The sequence below is a fragment of the Mytilus trossulus genome, chromosome 6, assembly GCF_036588685.1.
Source record: "Mytilus trossulus isolate FHL-02 chromosome 6, PNRI_Mtr1.1.1.hap1, whole genome shotgun sequence".
NCBI classification, from domain to species: Eukaryota; Metazoa; Mollusca; class Bivalvia; order Mytilida; family Mytilidae; genus Mytilus; species Mytilus trossulus.
Window position 1 is genome coordinate 42,143,318 of NC_086378.1, and position 24,677 is coordinate 42,167,994.

At 31.4% G+C, this 24,677-nt stretch overlaps 2 protein-coding genes across 7 annotated transcripts in view; one reads left to right on the plus strand and one right to left on the minus strand.

The window, feature by feature from the left end:
- Positions 1-1,792: 1,792 nt before the first annotated feature.
- On the minus strand, positions 1,793-18,017 carry LOC134721362 (valacyclovir hydrolase-like). The gene is made up of 8 exons (XM_063584315.1): positions 17,853-18,017; positions 14,231-14,287; positions 13,634-13,734; positions 9,718-9,884; positions 7,207-7,360; positions 5,759-5,890; positions 4,568-4,691; positions 1,793-3,856 (listed from the first exon to the last, which is right to left on the minus strand). The coding sequence occupies exons 1-8, from the start codon at positions 17,981-17,983 to the stop codon at positions 3,763-3,765; spliced, it is 960 nt and encodes a 319-aa protein (XP_063440385.1). The 5' UTR covers positions 17,984-18,017; the 3' UTR covers positions 1,793-3,762.
- The window catches only part of LOC134721361 (5-oxoprolinase-like), a 113,853-nt gene continuing 106,946 nt past the window's right edge, over positions 17,771-24,677 (plus strand). Inside the window, exons 1-3 of one of the 6 annotated variants that reach the window (XM_063584312.1) lie at positions 18,011-18,074; positions 19,978-20,191; positions 22,649-22,828. In XM_063584312.1, coding sequence (XP_063440382.1) covers positions 22,658-22,828 — 171 coding nt within the window. In that variant the 5' untranslated portion in view covers positions 18,011-18,074; positions 19,978-20,191; positions 22,649-22,657. Of the gene's footprint in view, positions 17,823-17,979; positions 18,075-19,977; positions 20,192-21,434; positions 21,531-21,738; positions 21,926-22,648; positions 22,829-24,677 lie in introns of those variants that run through there. The other 5 variants (XM_063584310.1, XM_063584311.1, XM_063584313.1 and 2 more) reach the window with 5 other exon arrangements.

Below are 24,677 nucleotides of genomic sequence, written 5' to 3' on the forward strand. Positions count from 1 at the left end.
TGCTGACTTCTTCATTGGTAACTTGCTGTTGCTGACTTCATCATTGGTAACTTACTGTTGCTGACTTATTCATTGGAACCTTACTGTTGCTGATTTCATCATTGGTACCATAATGTTGCTTACTTAATCATTGGTAATTTACTGTTGCTGGCTTTATCATTGGTAACTTACTGTTGCTGACTTCTTCATTGGTAACTTACTATTGCTTACTTAATCATTGGTAATTTACTGTTGCTGGCTTTATCATTGGTAACTTACTGTTGCTGACTTCTTCATTGGTAACTTACTATTGCTGACTTCATCATTGGTAACTTACTGTTGCTGATTTATTCATTGGTAACTTACTGTTGCTGACTTCATCATTGGTAACTTGCTGTTGCTGACTTCTTCATTGGTAACTTACTGTTGCTGACTTCATCATTTGTAACTTACTATTGCTGACTTCTTCATTGGTAACTTACTATTGCTGACTCTATCATTGGTAACTTACTGTTGCTGATTTCACCATTGGTAACTTACTGTTGCTGATTTCATCATTGGTAACTTACTATTGCTGACTTTATCATTGGTAACTTACTATTGCTGATTTCATCATTGGTAACTTACTGTTGCTGATTTAATCATTGGTGACTTACTGTTGCTGATTTCATCATTGGTACCTTACTGTTGCTGATTTAATCATTAGTAACTTACTGTTGCTGACTTCATCATTGGTAACTTGCTGTTGCTGACTTCATCATTGGCAAATTACTATTGCTGATTTCATCATTGGTAACTTGCTGTTGCTGATTTCATCATTGGTAACTTACTGTTGCTGATTTAATTATTGGTAACTTACTGTTGCTGATTTCATCATTGGTACCTTACTGTTGCTGATTTAATCATTGGTAATTTACTGTTGCTGACTTCATCATTGGTAACTTGCTGTTGCTGACTTCATCATTGGCAAATTACTATTGCTGATTTCATCATTGGTACCTTACTGTTGCTGATTTAATCATTGGTAACTTACTGTTGCTGACTTCATCATTGGTAACTTGCTGTTGCTGACTTCATCATTGGCAAATTACTATTGCTGATTTCATCATTGGTAACTTACTGTTGCTGATTAAATCATTGGTAACTTACTGTTGCTGACTTCATCATTGGTAACTTGCTGTTGCTGACTTCATCATTGGCAAATTACTATTGCTGATTTCATCATTGGTAACTTACTGTTGCTGATTTCATCATTGGTAACTTACTGTTGCTGACTTCTTCTTTGGTAACTTACTGTTGCTGACTTCTTCTTTGGTAACTTACTGTTGGTGACTTCTTAATTGGTAAATTACTGTTGCTGACTCTATCATTGGTAACTTACTGTTGCTAACTTCTTCTTTGGTAACTTACTGATGCTGACTTCTTCTTTGGTAACTTACTGTTGCTAACTTCTCTTCTTGGTTAATTACTTTTGCTGACTTCTTCATTGGTTACGTGCCATATCTGACTTCTTCATTGGTATTCAGCCATTGCTGACTTCATCATAGGTACCCTACTGTTGCTGACTTCATCATTGGTAATTTATTGTTGCCGACCTCTTCACTGGTAACTTGCCATTGCTGACTTTATCATTGGTAACTTACCATTGCTTACTTCTTCTTTTGTTTACTTATTATTGCTGATTTCTTCTTTGATAATTATTCAGTGGGAATAAGAGTAAATATGTTTGCATATATTTGTTACTGCATTTACAGACAATGCAAACAAATAATACATAAGTCTTACATGGCCTTCGTCACAAACAAGACAAAAATCAAAACCAAGCATTTATTTTATATAATATGGCATTTCAACAAATGTATATAATATTAAATGATGTCTATACAATAACAAAAAGACAGAATCCATAGATCTAGGTAATAAAAAAAAAAAATGTTTTTCTTCTTGATATCATTGTTCCAAAAAATTACTATTAAATGTTTGCCGACATTTTAGTACAGATGTATTCTAGGGTATTTTTTATGTTAACTGTTAACACAGTCTATACATATCTGTACTTCATATTTAAATTTTTACCTGGGGAATTATATTCAAATGAAAATACATGAATATCCAACATACATGACATAATAAAGGCTATCTGTTCCAAACAGTTGAATAAATATTTATAAAAATAATTTACCTGTTAAATTCAATCAATGAAAGCCATATTGATTAAGATACCAGACACTTCTGCCAAATAAGATTAAATAGTCAAAAACAAGACATTTTCAAGCTTCATGAAAAACACTTGGCAGGGTTTAATTTTTTTGCTATCATATTTTCAGTTTTGTTTTTTCTCTTTGAAACAATATTATTGTTTCCAATTTTTCACTTTTGTTAATGTCATTGGTACATAATGGGGAAAAAAAGTTTATGATTGAAACAATAATTTTCAAGGAGAACTATAATTCCTCAAATGATTCTGAAAATTGATAATACAAGTACAAAAATGAAATTTAACATCTAATCAGTTATATATTGATGCCTAAATTAAAGATTACATGAAACTTTCCTAAATAAATAAATAAAACAAGGATATCTGTCCATTGGACACCATTCCTTGCCAAAAAGTAAGCAAGTTTGTAATATAACCACAACTTCATTGTGAACTACCCTAAACCACAACTTTAACCACAATAGGGACTAGCAGAGTAATGTACAAATCAGGAATTATCTTAAATTCAATATTTCTGTCCATTGATTATTTTTCAAGGAAATGCCCTTCATTGTTTAAAACTAATTAACACTCCAAATACTTGTTTTACTGGTTGTAGTAGCATTTAATTGTAGTATATTTTATGTCGAGTGGTTATTATTTTATTGTAGAAATTAAGTTACATGTCAAAACTTGGTAGAACAACGTAAGAAATGACTTTATTATGCTAAGCTAACTTCATAACATAAATACAGACCATACAGCAAATCATATTCAAATTTCAAATACTTTTAAAACTATTTTAGGATTACAACAAAACTTGTCAAGATGATTAGACCACCTTGATCTATTAAATCACAAACCATGTTGCCAGCAAACAAAATTTTCACTATTTATAGGCCAAGTGTTTGAGGATTACAACCTAACCTCTTTGAATGACCCCCTAAATGTAAGAACTTTAGTTGCCCCAATTAAGATTATCAATTTCATTCTTCTTATAAACTATGTGACCTTATCCCTTGACTAACATTTATAAAAATCAGAAAGGGTCCTTCCTTCACTCAGTTTGGTGAAGTTTAGACATATGGTTCAAAATGTATCCATCCAGAGACAGCCTGCTTTGATCTAAACTTTTACAAAGCAGCCTTTTTCATTAAATTGGGCATCATAAAACAAAAAGTATCAATTGAACATGATGTGAAAAAATATCAACCACTTTTAGTCTATCAATAGCATATGACCTTCAGAAAAGTGATATAAAGCTCAATTAACATCTCCTTCATTCTGTGAGTCATTATCAAACAAAAGTTTTTAAAGGTTCAAAATATTTTGTGCCAACCTGAAATGTTGACATCTGGACGCCATTGATCATATTATAAATAGATATAGGAAAATGTGTTATGACTATGAGTGCCAATGAGACAACTATTAAAGTCACAATTTATAAAAATAAAACATTATAGGTCAAGGTATGTTCTTCAACACAGAGCCTAGTTAATGTCTCAAACCATTTAAAAATACTGACACTGGCTAAACCTGCATATAATGTCAAGAAGAAATAACTATTTAAAAGACAAAAGGAAATATCAAGTTTCCTTAAGAAAATGTTCCACCATAAAGTTAAATTCTCTGTGGTATCTTATGTGTAGGTTGTGCTTTCCTTCTGGCATGATGTAAAGTCTGTAAAATGTAAGAAAAAAAGATGAAATCATTACTCGAATAATTGCATTTCCTACGACAGGGCAAATTTAAATAAATAAATTAAAGGTTGATTCTTTTAAATCTACAACAAATGTATGACTCTTTGACCAACACAAATATTGATGTTGCAACAGCAGTTTTTCACCTGTATTTGACAATAACATGTCTATTGAGGTTTCTGTGCATCTAAAGATAATGAGCTGCTTAGATAGCTATACATAAGAAATAACTGGTTTATATAACATTACCTTGACTCTGGGATTTTGTTGTATATAACATTACCTTGACCCTAGGATGTTGTTGTATATAATATTACCTTGACCCTGGGATTTTGTGGTATATAACATTACCATGACCCTAGGATGTTGTGGTATATAATATTACCTTGACCCTGGTATGTTGTGGTATATAACATTACCTTGACCCTGGGATGTTGTGGTATATAACATAACCATGACCCTGGGATATTGTGGTATATTACATTACCTTGACCCTGGGATTTTGTGGTATACAACATTACCTTGACCCTGGTATGTTGGGTATATAACATTACCTTGACCCTAGGATATTGTGGTATATAACATTACCTTTGTCCCTGGGATGTTGTGGTATATAACATTACCTTGACCCTGGGATGTTGTGGTATATAACATTACCTTGACCATGGGATGTTGTGGTACATAACATTACCTTGACCCTGGTATGTTGTGGTGAAGATAATCTGGATGTTCTAATCCTACCAAAGGATCCTTTAAACCATGAATAATTAATGTCTTACATTTGATATTCTTCAAATCATCTTTACAAATATCTCCTTTAAAAAACAATAACTATATTACATGTATGTTATCTTGATTTGCTAACAACAATCTCATAAAATTCTGAAATGTACCTACATTTCAAAATGAATTGTAACATTTGATGACAAGAGCTTGAAGTACAGAATAAAAAGCACAAAAAAAAAAACTTGATAGAAGGGCATGTTTGCATGATCCTAGTACAAAAATGTAATAATAATAATATTAATGGTACCAATTTTTCTGCATCAAATGCGCATTTTGACAATAAATGTCTCTTCAGTGATGCTGGAGGTCAAAATATTTGAAAATCTAAAGCTTATAAGAAAAGATGAAGAGTACAGAATGCTTCTTTTAGTAATTTTATAGAATTTAAAAGAGTTGAATGTGTGCACATTTTTAGAATGAAGTGCTTCTGAGCATCATATAAAATGTGCTTGGGTCAATGCTTTTACATCCCATTAAATTTACAAAAAGAAGCATTCAATTCTTATTAAACAAAACATTAAATTCCTAACCTGAAAATTCCTCAGCTGTTTCTCATATCTTAATATTTGAGTGCATGCTTCTGCTGATATTAAGATTGGATTTATTTAAATAGAATAATATTTCCAGCAATACTTAAGATCAATAGGTTCAGTGAAAAGTACTTCCTTTTGAGGTGAATCATTTAAAAAATACAGTAGATGATCGTTAATTTGCAGGAATAAAAAAACAAGAACTAGATACATTAGGGTTCATTCTGTCCTAGTTTGATTAAAATATTAATTAATCCAGTGTTTTCAGAGGAATTTTTTTTACAAGTTTTTGACAACAACAATGCACAATATCAATTTGACTGGGTGAGCTTAAAATAGGACATTAGCAATAGAAGTTGATCAGTAGATGAATTCATTATTTTATTGTAAAAGCTACATGCAGTAAAGCTTTCAACTATTTTATGGGCTGTAAATAAGTCATTAGCAGACTGTTGATAGTTAATTAAAAGATATTGAAAGAGACAATAATCCAACTTGAACAAAAAATTATTTAATATTTTACACCATATGCAAAAATGTAACTTATAAATCATTGTAAGCCCTACCATTCCTTTTGGTAAAATATTTGTCATAAGCCTCTACCCATTCTTCCCATGTCTTCTGGAAATATTCTTCGCCATACAAAGTCATAAATGGTGACCTCATCTTCTCACTCCATTTCCAAATGTCTTTTAACCCTAAAATTACAAATGCATATAAGTAAATTAACTTATTTCCATCTTATTGTGACAGTTTATGCATTACCAGGTACGTGCAAGAGTCTAACATTGAAAGGTGCAACACAAAACTCTTTCTTTTATTTTTATTTCATATTAAGTTCATGTATGTAAATATATTTGAATGAAAGATAATGAAACATTTAAAAAAAAAAATGCATAACATAAGGTTGACATTTAGAGATTAACGTTTAAAATAGATCTAGATCAATGAGAGAGTACTCTAATGACACAAAATTACCGAAAGATATATGAGATCAATGCATGATCTTCAACAATAAACAAGTATCTACACTGTATTTACTATACTGCTCTATTTCTAGACAATTTGTGAGAAAAAAACCACAAAGAGTACTAGAGATTTGTTATCAACACCATACTCCTTATAGGGGTGTCTCATTTTTGAGGGAGGGGTGGGTCTAATCTTGGATCCCATTATGTTTTGTAAGAATCTTGTTTCCCACTTATCATTGTTTCATAGCTCTTGTAATTTCATTAGTCCCCCACGACTTTGTTTCCCATTTATAAGCAGAATTATGGGACTAAAAATCTGCCAATCCCCCACCAGGGTTAGACCCCAATGAGACCCACCTATTATTATATCAGTATCAAAGATGGCAAAACCCTGAAACAAAATTGTATTTAAGAATACTAGCAGGAACTGAAGCAAGCTCAAAGTATTGTAAATTAAGAAATTAATGCGTGTATTTAAAATAGGGATTTTGTCATTTTAGACTAAAATGCAATTTTAATTTTTGCGATATCGAGAAATATTCATTTTAAAAATTTCAAAATGCGAGTTTAAATCATATTGCAATAATAACTCTGTCACATTTTTCTCAATAATAAAAACATCACAATATTTTCTGAATTTACAGTATTCTGTTTATATAGATGATTAGCCTTTTCAACACTCTAATACTGATGCTTCTTAAGGAAACAAGAAGGTTTATCATCAAAACATAGTGGAAACAAATAATGGTTATTATTTTATTATCTGAATCGAGAATGGCATTAACTTTCCTAATTTCAGTGCATGCAACACTCAACATGAGTGTAGATTATTGCGTTGCATTTTGTATTTTGATTGTAAGCTTAACTAAGGCGTTAAAGATAGAACTACATCTGCCATTATAAGTTTCTATTCAAACAACATAAAAGTATCACAACAACGCGACTTCACAAAGATAGCGGCCGTACCGCAAAAAGGTACATTAATATTAGCACAATTCTTTACAATGAGTTACAAATGAAATTACACTTTTTCTATATCAAACCTCGATAAGCTTCCATATCTTTCTCTGTAACATATGCATTACCACCCCAGATAACAAGTTTATTAACAATGTCAGGATGTCGAGCAGCCATGATCATTCCTGTTATACCTCCATCACTCCATCCCAGTATTGAAAGCTTATGAATGTTTAGTTTCTATAAAAAAAAAAAGGTAAATCTAATAACATGTCTTCCTATTTGCAATTAATTATCTCAAATAAATTCTTCTTTAGTGATTCTGTATTGCTATGACAAATAAGAGTGGAAACCAGCAAAACTTGTGAGTACATATTCCTCATATGATCTTATATGCTAAGTGTGCATTGTATCATCATTGTTAAATCATATCTTAATGTATAATTTATTGATTTTTATCTATTTTTAATCAAAACTGAAATATTTTATCTCCTTTTCTTCAGCTGGCAAGAATTGAACACATTGAGAGTGATAACATGGCAATTTTCCATACATTCAATATTTTCAAGGGGCAAAACTCTTTCAAAAATAGTTGATCTGACTGCACTGTTTTTTTTAACTATTCATGAACATTGTCATTGATGATATAAAGTTTTTTATAAACCTGTAATATAAATTTCATGAAAATCTGGCATAATTGTACACATTAGAGCACACAAAATTCAAAATTCCATATAATTATTATTTCCAAGTAGGGCATACCTCTTTTTACAATTATTTTTTACATGCACTGCATTTGAAATCGTTAAAAACCTATAAATTAAGTAAATGATTAAACCAAAAATCTAAAATTTTACTCTGCGTTTATAAATAGCATTAAAAGTACAACACCTAACAAAAGATAAACATTGCTAGAAAAAAATGAACCACAGGTTGAGATGGAATATGTCCATTATTAGATATAAATCTTCTCACAACAGGCACGAAAAAGTGGAAAAACTGAACTTCGAACACCAAGCGAAGATTTCTAATCATACAATATTCTTGCAATTGATTTTTTAACTGCAATGTAAAACTTATCAATTTAGATATTTTATCCTGAATTACTTCTTTGTTTAAGCTTTGATTCACTATTTCATGGTACACTAACCCAAGAAGTAAAATGAAATATGGTAATTGATTCATGATACATTTTTGCCGTCATGAGTGACCTTTAGCAATTGGCATTTCCTGTTGATCGCTTAACACACTGAACAATGACAAATTAACATATATGTTTATACAGGAGCTTTAGATTAATCAAGATCGCATTATGTAATGAACAAATGCAAATTTTATCACTTTTTACTGTCCCCTTTATTAATTGATGGGCATTCCTCTTCCTTTTGAAATTTCTTAATTGAATATGAAGACACTACACATGCACAAGAAGTTTGTCTGATGTAAAAATGTGCACTGATTATTTATAATTTAAATGTGGAACTAAGAAATAACTTTTTAAACAATTTGGATTTTAATTTTTCTGTTAAAGATTTATCTGATGAAGAAAAGTTGATTTCTATAAACACCATCACAAGTAAATAAATTGGGGTCCTTCATCAAAAGGTCATTAGAACTGAGGACAGGGGACACTGGAATATTTACTGTAAATGAATGATTGTGTATATATATATATGTGAAATATAGTTATATTGTTTATTATTTTGTAAGTCACAAACTTAATGTTTAAAGTTAATATGGCAATAAATATTTGAATTTGAATTTGAATTTATGATATTTTTACTTTTGAAACTTTGTTTTTTTAAGAAAGACCATTATTACTATATATTACAATGAATAAACATATCTTAAGTAGGTTGACATGCATGTGCTCATTTTATATTGAACAGTGATGCTTGAAACAATGTACATTATAAAATAACATTGTCATAGTTATATGACACTGTTGTGATCTGTATCAACATCAAAGAGTATTGTACTTTATTGTCAGAGTTTTGTACTTTATTGTCAGAGTATTGTACTCTATTGTCATAGTTTTGGCCTGTAGTCTGATTACATGTACAAATAATGTTGATTTGGAATGTTAATCTTTATGTGACTTCAGTTTTAGACCAGCAGCAGATTTTTGTTTTCTATTGCAGCTGCAATTATCTGATTTTAAGTGTATATTCTGTGATTTGGTATCTATGGCTCCTTTTTAAGCATTGTTGTGAAATAATGAATCCCCAAAATTGGATGCACTATTATCTGTCCTTACATAGGCACATCCGATCTGATTTTTTAACAAACCTTGACATCCTGAAAATTGTTAATTTCTGCATGCTCCTTTGTTATTACAAACTGTGAAAGGCCTTTATAGCCAATCAAGGTCTTTATAAAGTCCCATTAGTAAGCAGTGTATTTAATTGGCATTATTTTTTTCTATGGAATTATCATATACTGGTAATGGGTGTTGTAGATTGATTTCATGTTATGAGAATAACCTAACTCTTTGACATTTTTAATAATGTATCAAATCAGTCACGAAAATATATGGAGTAAAAAAATTCTTTCTTCAATTCTAATTTGTAATCCTTATTATAAATTCTTTGATTTACCCTAATAAGTTCAAAAGCATCATCAGCATCTCTCTGCAAGAACTCTAATGGCCATGTTCTATTTGGTGGTATACTTTTTCCATATCCTCTAGGGTCAAAGGCTATCAAGGTGTAATCAGACTTATTAAAATCTGTCAACTGCTTCTCAAAATCTGTTCTGCTGGATCCTAATAAAACAAACCAGATGCTCCACAGGGCGCAGCTTTATACGACCGCAGAGGTTGAACCCTGAACGGTTGGGGCAAGTATGGACACAACATTCAAGCTGGATTCAGCTCTAAATTTGGATTGTGATTAAATAGTTGACACAGCATAGGTTTCTGACACAGAATGAATGTGGTCTAATAAACTTAAAATTTTTGTTTTGCCTTTGAGCAATTCACTATGCTGTTGAATATTAATCCTCTCAAAAAAATGTTTGAAGAAATTTTCTTTTTATTTATGAAATTTCAAATGAGAAAAATTGAACTCCCCCCCCCCCCCCTCAATTTTTTTTTCACATCCCCTTTTCCTTTATTCCAAAACCCATCTCAATTCAAATTTCTAATGGAGTTTGCAACAATAATTACTCATTTAAATACATCATAAAATATTAAAATGTAAAAAAAGTGCTTGTTATCCCTGAATGGTAAAGATTGTTTTAATTTATCAGTTGGTAGTAAAAGTGAATATACATTGTATATTGTATAAAACAATGATTTAAGTTGATTCAACTACTATTCTGGACAAAGAAAGATAACTCCAATTGAAATTGTGCAATTAGATATTTCTTGCTATTGCGCAATACTGTGCAATTGAAAATACTTGCCATTGCACAATACTGTGCAATTGAAGATTTCTTGCTATTGCGCAATACTGTGCAATTGAAAATTTCTTGCTATTGCACAATACTGTGCAATTGAAGATTTCTTGTTATTGCTGAGTACTGTGCAATTGAAAATTTCTTGCTATTGCACAATACTTAATATAATAATTTTGGATCCTGATTTGGACCAACTTGAAAACTGGGCCCATAATAAAAAATCTAGGTACATGTTTGGATTCAGCATATCAAAGAACCCCAAGAATTCAATTTTTGTTAAAATCAAACTAAGTTTAATTTTGGACCCTTTGGACTTTAATGTATACCAATTTGAAAACAGGGCCAAAAATTAAGAATCTACATACACAGTTAGATTTGGCATATCAAAGAACCCCATTTATTCAATTTTTTATGAAATCAAATAAAGTTTAATTTTGGACCCCGATTTGGACCAACTTGAAAACTGGACCAATAATCAAAAATCTAAGTACATTTTTAGATTCAGCATATCAAAGAACCCCAAGGATTCAATTTTTGTCAAAATCAAACTAAGTTTAATTTTGGACCCTTTGGACCTTAATGTAGACCAATTTGAAAACGGGACCAAAAATTAAGAATCTACATACTCAGTTAGATTCGGCATATCAAAGAACCCCAATTATTCAATTTTTGATGAAATCAAACAAAAGTTTAATTTTGGACCCTTTGGGCCCCTTATTCCTAAACTGTTGGGACCAAAACTCCCAAAATCAATACCAACCTTCCTTTTATGGTCATAAACCTTGTGTTTAAATTTCATAGATTTCCATTTACTTATACTAAAGTTATGGTGCGAAAACCAAGAAAAATGCTTATTTGGGTCCCTCTTTGGCCCCTAATTCCTAAAATGTTGGGACCTCAACTCCCAAAATCAATACCAACCTTCCTTTTGTGGTCATAAACCTTGTGTTTAAATTTCATTGATTTCTATTTACTTAAACTAAAGTTATTGTGCGAAAACCAAGAAAATGCTTATTTGGGCCCTTTTTGGCCCCTAATTCCTAAAATGTTGGGATCAAAACTCCCAAAATTAATCACAACCTTACGTTTGTGGTCATAAACCTTGTGTTTAAATTTCATGGATTTCTATTCACTTTTACTAAAGTTAGAGTGCGAAAACTAAAAGAATTCGGAGGACGACGCAGACGACGATGCCAACGTGATAGCAATATACGACGAAAAATTTTTCAATTTTTGCGGTCGTATAAAAATTGATCAATAAAATATAATCAAAATGGTTGTAACCAGTGTAGGATAAAGATTGCATTCATTTTGCAGTAGGAATCAAAATTAAACAATTGGATTATTTCAACTACAATTAAAGACAAAGGAAGAAAACTCTACTTTTAAATTTTACTTTATTGATGACATTTAAGAGATAACTGTATTGTATTTGAAGCTTTAAGGACGTCCATCGGTAGTTTTACTGTCGCAAATTTAGTTTACCTGGCAACGCGGAGCGGAGACAGGTAAACAGGCATTTGCGACAGTAAAACTACCCATGGACGTCTGAAAAGCTTCAAATACAATACAGTTATCTCTATTCTAATGCAAAACAATTTTATAATTAAATTTCAATCATTATTTCAGTGTTAAATCTTCATAAAAGAAATTTTGCAAAAAGATGTTATCATCTTTGGTCCCTACACCAGGTGACGTCATAGGTATGCTTCCGGCGTGAAACATAAACACTGGGCTTTTTCTTGCTTCTGTGCCGCTTCAGAATGTAATAAAATTTGATAAAAAGAAGATTTTTAGGCGCAACAAGTGAGTTTTTTATTTATTATTGTAGAAATAATATGTCAATATATTCAGAAATTCAAAATGTCGGCTTCCTTGGTTACAGACAAGGAGATAGAGAATTTTACGCTTACTGTTATCCAATCAGAACAATTGTTACAAAATAATTACATTAGAATAATAGTTATATCTTCAGAACAGATACTGATAGAAACTATGCACAATATATGTAACTTTCTTGTCAAGTTTTATAACACATCATATTGTAAGTTGAACATTTGAGTACATAGTATATATTTCATTGATAAATTTTTTGAATGACTACTAGTATGTAAAGACTTAAGGGCATACGATACAGTTACAGGGGAGGTAATGACGTTGCTAACGTAAAATGTTATTTTCGCGACGTCAAACTGTGACATATCGGGAAAAGACGCATTTTTCGACTGATTTTTATCATTCAAACTGATTTAATTTGAAAACGAGTTCATGGACCCCTATTTTTCAAAACAGCAATTTGTTTCATTTTGCAGGGAGATTATGTGACCCAAATTTTATAAAACTGTAAATAGAGGATTTTTTTTTAATTTTGATAAACATGCAGCAAAAAAGGACGTATTTTCCTCAATTCATGAACATTTGATAAATATGAGTTATTTCTGAATAAAAAACGCATAATTTTTTAGGATACTTATAAAATACAGAAATTACCGATTATTTAACAAAAAACAATTTGTGTTTATCTTTTATAACAAAAAAGTTATGACGTCTTTCTTTCGAAAAAGAAATTACAGCCACAAATCTGAATTTTGAGCAAATATACAATTTTTCGACCTCATTTTACTCAAAAAGTAAGACATGAATGTATATTTTTTATTAAATATTTGATTTAATCAGGTAAAAAATAGCCTATATGCAAATTTTCACGAACTTGTAAATACAGGATCAAAACTGTATCATATGCCCTTAAGTGCTCAATGGAAAGTAGTGAAACCTGTTAATATGACAATTGAATGCAGTGTTTTTAAAAATTTGAAATGAAAGGAAGTGACCAATACAATGGAAGCAAGAAGCTCATTTATCCAATTCACAGAATTAAAGGATCAATCAATATACTTTAATGTTGCAGTTAAGTTTAAATCATTTTCTCTTTAAGATTTGTAATGGCATTAATGACAGTAAATTCAATTAAATAGAGGAATTACAAAGACTTCTTAAACTTATTGAGAAATGTGTGTCCTTTTTGTTTCTATTGACATTATGGGTCCTTATAATAAAGAGCCTTCATCATGGTTATAAAATATATAAACAAAATCTTATGAGAGACACAATTACCTAAAGCTCCTGGTAGAAGTAAAATAATGTTAGGCCCATCTCCTGTGGTCTCAAAATGAAGTCTGGCTCGGTTCACCTCAATCTTATGGGATAGTATGCCACTAAAACATCAATGAAAAATTATGTCACACATATGATATCATGATCAGGATATAAAAAAAAATTGAAGGTGTCGCAACTCAAGGCAAAAAGTGTTTCTATCAATGTTTTCATGCATACAGCTTAGATTAAAAAAAAATTATTATTTAATTTCTATTTATAATTTCATTTGTTCAGATGTGAGCTATTTGAAAAGAAAACTATATTCATTCCTGATTAAGTTATACTTGTGATTAAAAAGTCTGTTTAATAAACAAAATAAGGGTCAGCCAAAATTGAATAATGAATTTTCAAAATATAAGAAGTGGGTGGCATGGCAATGTTCGATAGATGTTGATTAGTTCACAACCCCTGCACATCTACTTTCCTTTGAAGTAAAAAAATGTCATATTGGACAGACAAAAAGTGCATGTTTTGTAGTCTTATTTGATGAAATATGGCGAGTGCATCCAGTATTGAATATAATGTCTATCATTTCAAGGAAATTGGAATTTATACCTTCGTCTCTGTTCATCTAAAAATCTGCTCTTTGCATGTTGAACCAAAGTAAAATACCTGTATGGAAAAAAAAGACAGGAAATATAAAAACTGTTAAAAGTGCACTATTTAAACCTCACTTTTCATCAAACCATAAAAATAATTGAATTAATTCACAATAATTAAATAATAATGTCCACATGTGGATATCCTTCGGTGATTGATTAATTTTTTATGGATTGTTATCCTGTGTATATTTTTTGGTATCAAAAACTATGTAATAGGTACATGTTTTGCAATGTTTAGAATATTTGTGAAAGTGTAGATACAGAAATCCGCTCTCTGACACTATCACATGTTGTATATAAATAGGACTGTTGATGTTAGAAGTAGATTCCATTGTACTATTGTGTGCAGATAAAATGAAAATCTGTATGAATCTTAAATGGTATTAATTTGTTTAAACATGTTAAAATGGTTAGCATGTTTATGTCTTGATCTGTTGTAACATGGTGTAATAAGAAGATCTGAGGGTTGGTGTATTGTTATATATAATAAGACCAGCATTGCCAGTGGCGGATATAGGGGGAGGGGGTCCCATGCCCTCCTTTTTGAGAAAAGAATTGGGTTGATTATATAGGGAATCACTGAAGTGTGACGGGATTGGGGCCCCCTTTTAGGCAGCCAGTGGGCCCACACTTATGAAAATTTCTAGATCCGCCACTGATTGCCATGACTAATATTAATCTTGTTTGTATCCTTCTCAGTTGTAGTGTAAGCCACTATAAGGGTTCAAGCATATTTGAGACAGAGCTAGAATTGAGTGTCTGTTACAAGTATACCATACATGTACTATATCCAGCATCTTTGTTGGACATCTCAACTTGATTGATTTCTTTTTTTAGTGAGGATCCCAAGCACAAGAGCTGAACATGTACATGTATGATCTTTATTTTATTTCTTTGGAAGATACCCTTATGTTACATTTTAGTAAATTAAACTGTCAATTTGCATTTGCTGTCAATTTATCTACATGTACATATTCATTCCATTTAAGATCTGATTTGATGGCTATGTCTGAATAATTTGTAGCTTTTTCTATTTGAAGAATGCATAGCTATATTTGACCATAAAGGATGTTTTCATGGTTGGCTGGTGTCTTTTTTAGTGTGATTTTGAGTAAGACGCATTTCTTTGTATGGAAATACATCAAACAGTATTCATTTTCAAAATGTAGAGGGGCCAATTAATTTACCACGGTCTGTCCACCTGTTGGATCTGTAATAGATACATGATACATGTATGTCCAGCTATATCCTACTACAGTTTTTGAGTTACAGCTTTAATATTTTGTAGGATGTTTCTACACATAAAAGAGGTGTGCATGTTCACAAGATTTTAATTTTTTCAAAATGAGAATTCAAAATATATATGGGGAATGTGTAAAGTTATAAATGGACATAACTAAAGAACAGTAAAAGTGACACACTTGATCAGAGTTTTGTACAAGTAGTATTGTGTATAAGTCTCATAACATTTGGTTGAGGCAATTTTACAGAGGCAGATTTAGGGGGGGGGGGGGCAGGGGGCCCAGGCCCCCCTTTTTGGGGAAAAATTTGGTTGCTCATATGGGGAATTACTGAAGCGTGACTTGAGCGGGCCCCCTCTTAGGCAGTCAGTGAGCCCCCACTTATGAAAATTTCTAGATCCGCCAGTGGCAAATATAAGTTTGAGAAAGGAAACGAAATAAAATCATCAATTTTTCTATTCGTAAAGAGGCATAACTCTAGAACAGTAAAAGTGACACCACCAAAATTCAAACTTGATCTGTATTTTGTGGTATTAATAAGCATTGTGTCAAAGTTTCATAACATTTGGTTGAGGCAAACTAAAGTTAGGGAACGGAAACAAAAAGTTCAGCAATTTTTACATTTGTAAAGGGGCAAAACTCTAGAACGGTTAAAGTGACGCAACCACTCTAAAACAGTTACTTTACACCACCAAACTTCTAACTTGATCTGTTGTTTGTGGTAATTAGCATTTTGTATAAGTTTCATAACATTTTTTTAGGACAAACTAAATTTAGAGAACAGATATAGATAGACAGGCTGAGACGTATATGATTTTTTTTTTCTATATGATTTTTTTTTTCTATAATAAATATCCGATAAAAAACATTGAATGGGAATGCAAATGCTATGAAACCTGGGACTATTATATATTAGTCCCAGATGAAACTATGAAGTTTTAAATTCTAGGACTAGTCCCAAGCTGGGACTATAATACTAATGGGACTGGAAACCAATACACCAATCAGTGTAATAATATCTACATCAAAGTCGTTAGAACAAGACTTTACCTGCGCTATTTATCGATTCGCCATATTGTTGTTATAAAATCTTATTTAAAGGTTATAGTTTGAATTTGCCAATTTTTATTGTCACTTTTTAAAGTGAAAAGTGGAGAAAAATCTCTTGCTCATTACAACCGGAACCCACTCAATTAAATTTTACTGTTCCTATAAAATTGCCTACTCCTTTTTATGTGTACAATATTTCATTATAATCAGGGTTAATTTTGCTTAGTAATGGTCTTCAGGTGGCATTAGCATATGACTTCATGAAAATATGTACACTATGTTCCACAATTAGAACTACAAAAGTAGGCCCGAACGTGCACAGCCATATTGAAATTTTGGTGTAAACAGGAAGTTCACAAAAATTCAAAATAATGTGGTTATATTTTCATGAGACCGGGTGACTTTTGTTATATGAATAAATTAGGGACTGAAATTGTCAACATTATTTTTATTGCACAATTATAGTTTTTATCAGGATTATTTATGATCTGTTAACCTTTGACAAGTTGTTTTCAAAGCGGTCAAGTTAAGTGCCGGTATTTCGACTTTATCTAGTTTATTTTCGACACTAATATTTTGATTACTTATTAATAATTTTTTGTAAACAACACTATTTTTTTGCATTTAAACTAAAAAATATATGATTAATTTTAAAATAATTATTCTTTATTTCAAATCCACCAATTTTCACAGTTTACTATATATGCTGACTCGTTTGCCGAAATCTATTGTTTACATGTTCCGAATGCTAATTTACTATGTGACATGATAAGCTGTCAATCAAAACAAAAAAACAATAATCTGCTATTTGCCAAATGGGCAATGAAATCTCAACAGATCATTAGTTTCCAGTCTGGTTAGTATAAATAGTCTCAGTCCCAAGTCAGGAGCCTGTAGTTCAGTGGTTGTTGTTTGTGTCTTTCACATTTGTTTTCCAGAAAAAAAATGTCATAAATTAAGCAGTTTTATTTCTCATTTTTTAAATTTTCATGTCAAGGTGTCAGACCATCAATTACTCCCTCCAATTTAGAACGTATGTGAAAGTAGGCCTACTCGGACAAAAAAGTGCATTTGATGTCATTGTTTACTTAAACTAACCAAAAAATTTGCAGAAATGAAACTTTTGGTGAAAGGGAGATATATTTAGACCATACCTGTCAACCTTGCAAAACAGATAGGGATTTTTAATTGGTGGTCTAACACCTCAAGCTAGCCGCTTCCAGCGGGAATGTGTTTTTGTTTACAAACAAGACGGTAACGTAAATATTTCAAATCTATTTTAACCTCGGATCAGTGTTTGATTTTATATGTGTTCTGGACGACACAATTGATGCTGGCTTAGCCTTTGATACAAGTAGTTGTGTATTTATTCTGTCAATGCATTTTTTAAAGAAAAATCCTCCAGTTCTCTGCATAGTTCTTGATCTGTGATGACTTCCGGTTTAAAATTTAGGACGATTATCATGTTTATAAGATACTGAAACGCAAATATCTCAGAAGTTCAAGGTTTGTCGTTGCTTTATATAGATCAAACAACAATATAACTGAAGAAAAACAATGTTTAACTCCACTCCACTTTTTGTCATGTTTTAAAATATCCCTGTACTCTAGATTATGGTATATAAAAACCAGCTGGGGATCTAGTCCAAATAATTATGACGTCTGGCAAGGCTATTTTAATTTTTTCTGGGACGCCTTCCTACGACGTTGTAGGAAGGCGTCCCAGAAAAAAATTTAAAATAGCCTTGCCAGACGTTATAATTATTTGGACTACTGGGGATCTAGAGTGTGTCACCAGAGACATATAATACATGTATTATATAGGACACATTTAAAAAAAAAATTACAATTCAATTATATAATAAATATAATACAATACTTGGTGTTTGCTTCTTTAACAAAGTCAAAGGAAATCCTTTAAAAAAATTTTTAGTGCTTCATATGTCATATAATTATATGTTTTGGTATTTTGCAAGATACATGTATATGCTATTAATGCTTAGAGTTAATTTTTGGTGCTGCTTTTTATTATTTATTGCATGCTGCAAGCCCTGTTTTATTTGTTACTGCATATGTTTTTATATTCGGTGAAAAGCTCATTAGAGCTTATGTTTGTATTGTTTGTCAAAATGCTGAATTCAAATAAAGTCTTACTTACTTACTTACTTTGCGTAAGCCTTATTTTAGTAGGCACTGGCTACGGTTACATGGAAATGTAACAATAATAAAAATATTATTGTTACATCGGAGACTAATTGCCGGAATGCAAAGTTGGGTAGGAAACTGATTAATTATGAATGTAACAATAATTATTGAGGCTACCGTTACATTGTGTGATTATTACATGAAAAACAGCAATGTACCCTAGATTTTCCATCTCCATTCTCAATCTTACTATACAAATCCTTGGATTTATTAAATTTAAATCTTCTATAGTTGTGTTGCTTAATTCTTTCATATGTACTAAATAATACTTATAATAATGATAGATAATAAATATTATTATTCAACAAATGGTGTTTAAATAGTTTTACATATTAATGGTTTTGATGATCTTAAAGGTACTACTTCAGATTAGTAGTGCCAAAGGCGAAACATATAGTTCAATGGTTTTTTGTTGAGAACTTGTGCTGAGAAAAGTGTTCACTTATTTAACTATTTAACTGCACACCTACTCTTATTACTGTCATTACACTTTGAACAATGGATGAAGAGATTCCTATTACCAATTTTGTTTTGGATGAAAAATTAAAACTTGGGATGCGTTTGAAACGAAACTGAAACAACATTTCAAGACACAAATTTCATACAGCTATAGATACATGTACAAACGCAGCTCTAAAAAAATTGATACATCAAAAGCAAAGTTTGCTAACTGCTAAGTTGTATACTAAAATCTGAGGTAAACCTAAAATCTGTAATGGACGGCAATCAGCGGTCATATTGATAGACGACATGAAACTTCACAACATGCTTCCAACCAAAATATTGGATGAGAATATCAACATTGCTAGAGTAAAAAAGTATTTCTCACCAGAAGCATTGCAAACATTAAAGGTTGCCTTATCATATAAAAGGAATATCGCAGAATGGAATTGCACAGTATGTGATACAGACGGTCACAATGCGGCATCACTGGTGTGTGATGACTGCTTGGAATGGTTTCATCAAAGATGTGTCAGACTTTATAAACATGCTCCAAAAATAAAATAAATGTAACAATAATATTTTTATTATTGTTACATTTCCAAGTAACCGTAGCCAGTGCCTTTGGGCCATTTTAGTATTGGTATTGTCATCTGATAAAGTCATGCCGATTATAAGATACACGGTTTTCTCTGCTTTCAAATCTTTCTGTTTGAACCTGTTGACCTGAACTTATCAATTATTGGTAATAATAATTTTTCAGAAAAACAAAAGGTCCTGGAATGGAGTATTTTTCAATCAACAGCATTGTCCTATATAAGTTATAAATAAAGTTGAATTCTTTGATTCGCTGTTTTACGTCATGCCCGCTAACAAATTGAAAACTGTACCTATACGCCTTATTTTAAGTCCAAAATCCTAAATACACTGTTTGGTGGTGCGCCTGTCAGATGTGGAACGTACAGATAAGGTAAAAGGTAACAGGTGAATTTACTATAAGTATCGGAACTTGTTAATTATTGGCAATATGAATTATGTGGAAAACAAAAGGTTCTGGAGTGGTGTAATTTTTAATCTACACCAATGTCATATATTAGCTATATATAAAGTTGAATTCTTTGATTTGTCATTTCTACCCCATGACGGCTGACAAATTGGACCTCGTTATTTTAGTATTATAGATTTTCCTTCATTTACAAACTTTAGATTTCCACTTTTTATAAGACCGCAAAAGTTTTTGCGGTCGTATATTGGTATCCTGTCGTCATCATCGTCGTTAGTGTAGTCAAAAGACGGATGGTTTCTGGAGAATAACTTTAGTATAAGTTAAAAGAATCATTAAATTTTAACACAATGTTTATAACCTCAAAAGAAAGGTTAGGATTGATGTTGGGGGTTATGGTCCCATTGGTTTAGGAATTAGGGGCCCATAGGGGCCCAAAACATACATTTATCTAGTTTCAGGACAATAAGTTGTGTATACATGTAAGTTTTTCAATTACTCTGAAATTGTACCACAATGTTCATACCATTAATTAGAAGGTTGAGATTTATTTTAAGGGTAATGGGGCAAACAGTCTAGGAATTAAGGGCCAAAAACATGCATTTTTGAAGTTTCGGGACAATAACTTATGTTTAACTGTATGGATCTCTCTGACATTGTACCACAAGGTTCCATATAATGAAGGGAAGGCTTGTTGTCAGTTTAGGGTTAATATCCCTGAACATTTAGGAATAAGGGGCCAAAAAAGGGCCAAAAAGAAGCATTTTCTAGATTCTAGACATAACTTGTGTTTATGTGTATGGATCTCTCTGAAATTATACTACAAGATTTCTTACTACAAAGGAAAGGCTGGAATTGAGTTTTAGGGTTCTTACTCCAAGGGGGGTTTCTATAAGTGAGGGGCCAAAAAAGGGGCCCAAATAAGCATTTTTGTAGTTTTCAGTCATTAACTTGTGTTTAAGTGTACAAATCTCTCTGAAATTATACCACAAATTTCCATACTTCAAAGGGATGGTTATAGGGGGTAATGGATTGAATCATTTAGCAATTAGGGGAAAAAAAGGGGGTGGGGAACAAAGGTTTTTCTGGTTAAAGGACAATTTAGACAATTTAAAAGCAGTGTAAGGGAGGTAATCCAATTCCAATTAAAATTTAGAGAATACTGTGTTATATATATATGTATGATTACTTGATTACCTCCCTTACACTGCTTGAAAATTATGATAAAGGAAGTGATAATTGTCTTTGAGATGTGTAGCTGTAAATTTATTTTTAGAAGCTACTGTTAATTAATATTAATTTTAACCATGACTGTAAGTTATTATATATTTTAATACTTTATGATGTAATTAAAAATGAGTAGTTATTGTTGCCAACTTAATTAGAAATTTGAATTGAGATCATTTTTGGAATAAGGGATTGGGAGAGGTGAATAAAATGTGGATGGGTTTTGGTAAAATTTTTCTCATTTCAGATTTCAGAAATTAAAAAGATTTTTTTCTTCAAATATTTTTTTTTTAGGGGATTTATATTCAACAGCATAGTGTATTCATTCTGTGTCAGAAACCTTTTCTGTGTCAACTATTGAATCACAATCCAAATTCAGAGCTGTATCAAGCTTGAATGTTGTGTCCATATATGTACTTGCCCAAACTGTTCTGGGTTTGACCTCTGCGGTCGGATAAAGCTCAGCCCTGCAGAGCATCTGGTTTGTATATTATATATATGCATAAATATTTTGTTCTTTCTTTAATTTTAAAAATTTTACAGTTTTCTTGAAAAGTTGTTTGTAGCATATGGGGACAGGTGAACTGGGATTTTAATATCAATTGATTCCAAAGTAATATTACCATACATGAGATTTTAAAACACATATTTTCAATCTCAGAATTAATTTGATTTATTTAACATAATTTGAGTATGTCAGCAATGAGTAGTTCTTAAATGAGTTATGTCCCTTTGAAATATTAATTATATGTTGTATATGGAAAATTGTATTGTAAGCACTTTCACTTGTTCAGATTTAGCCAAATTGGTATGAAACTTTTAGCATAGGTTTGAATCATCAATGTCTTTGACAAAATAAATCAGTGCCAATCAACATAATTGATCATTTTCAAAAGAATTATGCCCCTTGGAAATATCAATAATATGGAACATTGTATTGCAAGTGCTTTGTGTGTACAATTCTTGCTTGATTTGAATAGTTATCAAAGGATTATATCAGCAATGTCTGGTACAAGTTCTAAAATCAATGCCTATCAAGTTTTGTTAATAGAGATATAATACTCCTGCCATTAAGTATTTTATGATATTGAACTTTACAAGAAATGCTCAAAACTTTTTTTAATAGAAGCAGGTCTTCAGTCATTTGACTATCTTGTTTTATAAGAACTTTGTTTTAGATTTAATTTCCATATTTTTTTTTCAGAAAAAAGCAATGTCTGTTTCTATTGAAAAGTTTACCTTTGCCATTGATAGAGGAGGAACCTTTACAGACATCTGGGCCAAATGTCCTAGTGGGAAGGTTCGAGTTACAAAACTTTTATCAGTAGACCCAAAAAACTACCCAGATGCACCCAGAGAGGGTATCAGAAGAATTATTGAACAGGTATGTATTTTTATAAGAACCTCAGTATGAAAAAGAGGTAATTATACAGATTAAAATGAATTAAATGTATTGTAAGGAATTGCAAGTTAATGCTGCATTTATCCATAGAGGACAGCAGTTTAATTTTCACAAAGTAAAATATGTCATTATGTAGATTAAGAATGACCCAGATTGACTAAGCTGTTTTGTATTGAGTGCACCAATGTCAATACAAAACATCAAAAGGTGTAGAGCAATAAAAGAAAATAAGCAGTCCAATTAAATATTGAATGCTTGATAAATCAACTTTTGCTGTATTTCATCTTAACAATGATGAGCTTAATAATATGAAAATAAGAAGATGTGGTATAATTGCCTATGAGACAACTCTCCACCAGAGACCAAATGGAATAGTTTCTTTAACAAGTATAGGTTTAACAGCTTGATATTTGTACAAAGCAATGAACCAAAAAAAATATGATACACTCATATGCGACAAAGCTTAGCGAAAGGTAGTGCAACGTAATCAGTCAAACAAACTTTATTAAATTAACTTCCTAAGGAACGATTGTTTTCATTGGTCAATTCAAACCTTCGACCTCACACCTTGGAAAATAGAACACACGTACTATAACGTTGAATGGACTGATTGATATTCACGTAGCTGGTCAAGGTCGTTTAAAGCTTCCATCGTCGTATTCTCATACATGATTCCAATCACAATTCTAGCTTTTATAAATGTTCATGTGAAATTCATTGGTTTTATAATTTTCTGCAATTGCTAGTAAAGTTTAAACTTTAAAATCTTAACAGTTTTCACATCTAAATATTCAATTTAAATGTCTCCTCTAGATCAAGGGATGACATCAAAAGTTCAATGTAGGATAAAAAAAACTCAATTCACATATTTTTTTCATTGACTCCCCCCAAGTTGCTTATCCTGCCTTTTCTTTTACTCGATGGACTTAGAATTAACGTTGTACTTGAAAAATGAAACTGTACTTTACTACAAACACTTTTCATATTCTTTGCCAAGTTAGGATAGTGATTTTTTTTCTGATTCCGTTTACTTGAAGAAGAAAAAATCCCGAAATTGTAAGTAAATTCATAACATGTAACCAACCATGCTTTGTTAAGAAAAAACAAAGATGGCCAATCATGGCACAGGGGATGATTAAATGTAGTTTATAAACTCCAACTATACTTCATGAGGTTTTGCTATTCTCGGTTGGAAAACGAACGTAAATTAGATATTGTAAATATTTAAAGACCGATGGTTTTCCCGTTTGGATGGTTTTACACTAGTAATTTTGGGACCCTTTATAGCTTGTTGTTCAGTGTGAGCCAAGGCTCCGTGTTGAAGACCGTACATTGACCTATAATGGTTTACTTTTATAAATTTTTTTTGGATGAGGAGTTGTCTCATTGGCACTCACACCACATCTTCCTATATCTATGTAAATAGAAACAAACAGTTTTAAAAAAAGTGTTTATTCATTAAATCATTTAAATGTATTGATAAAAAGGTGAGTTTCTTCTTGTACATGCATTTAGTCATCCTTAATTTCTTGATATTTTGTTTATCAGTTTATCATACATGTTTTGTTTTGTATTTCATTTTAAATACAAATACATACTACATATACTTTAGCGGATAGTCCAACAATGTTATGCAGCTCTATTCTTACAGTATAAAATTAAAAGATAAATGTTCATCCATTTTAAATCAGTCGAAAACAGTACATTTATATTTAAAAAAGAAGATGTGGTATAATTGCCAATGAGACAACTCTCCACCTGAGACCAAAACCACACAGAAATTAACAACTATAGGTCACCGTACGGCTTTCAATAATGAGCAAAGCCAATA

Bases quoted from the DNA above. Each gene is read 5' to 3' on its own strand.
- LOC134721362 (XM_063584315.1), bottom strand. From the start codon at position 17,983: ATGCAGAGAACTGGAGGATTTTTCTTTAAAAAATGCATTGACAGAATA. The intron at 7,361-9,717 runs GTAAATCAAAGA...TTTTTTTTATAG, and splicing joins ATGCTTTTGAACTTATTAGG to AAACTAAACATTCATAAGCT. The intron at 5,891-7,206 runs GTTTGATATAGA...TTGTAATTTTAG, and splicing joins AGATATGGAAGCTTATCGAG to GGTTAAAAGACATTTGGAAA.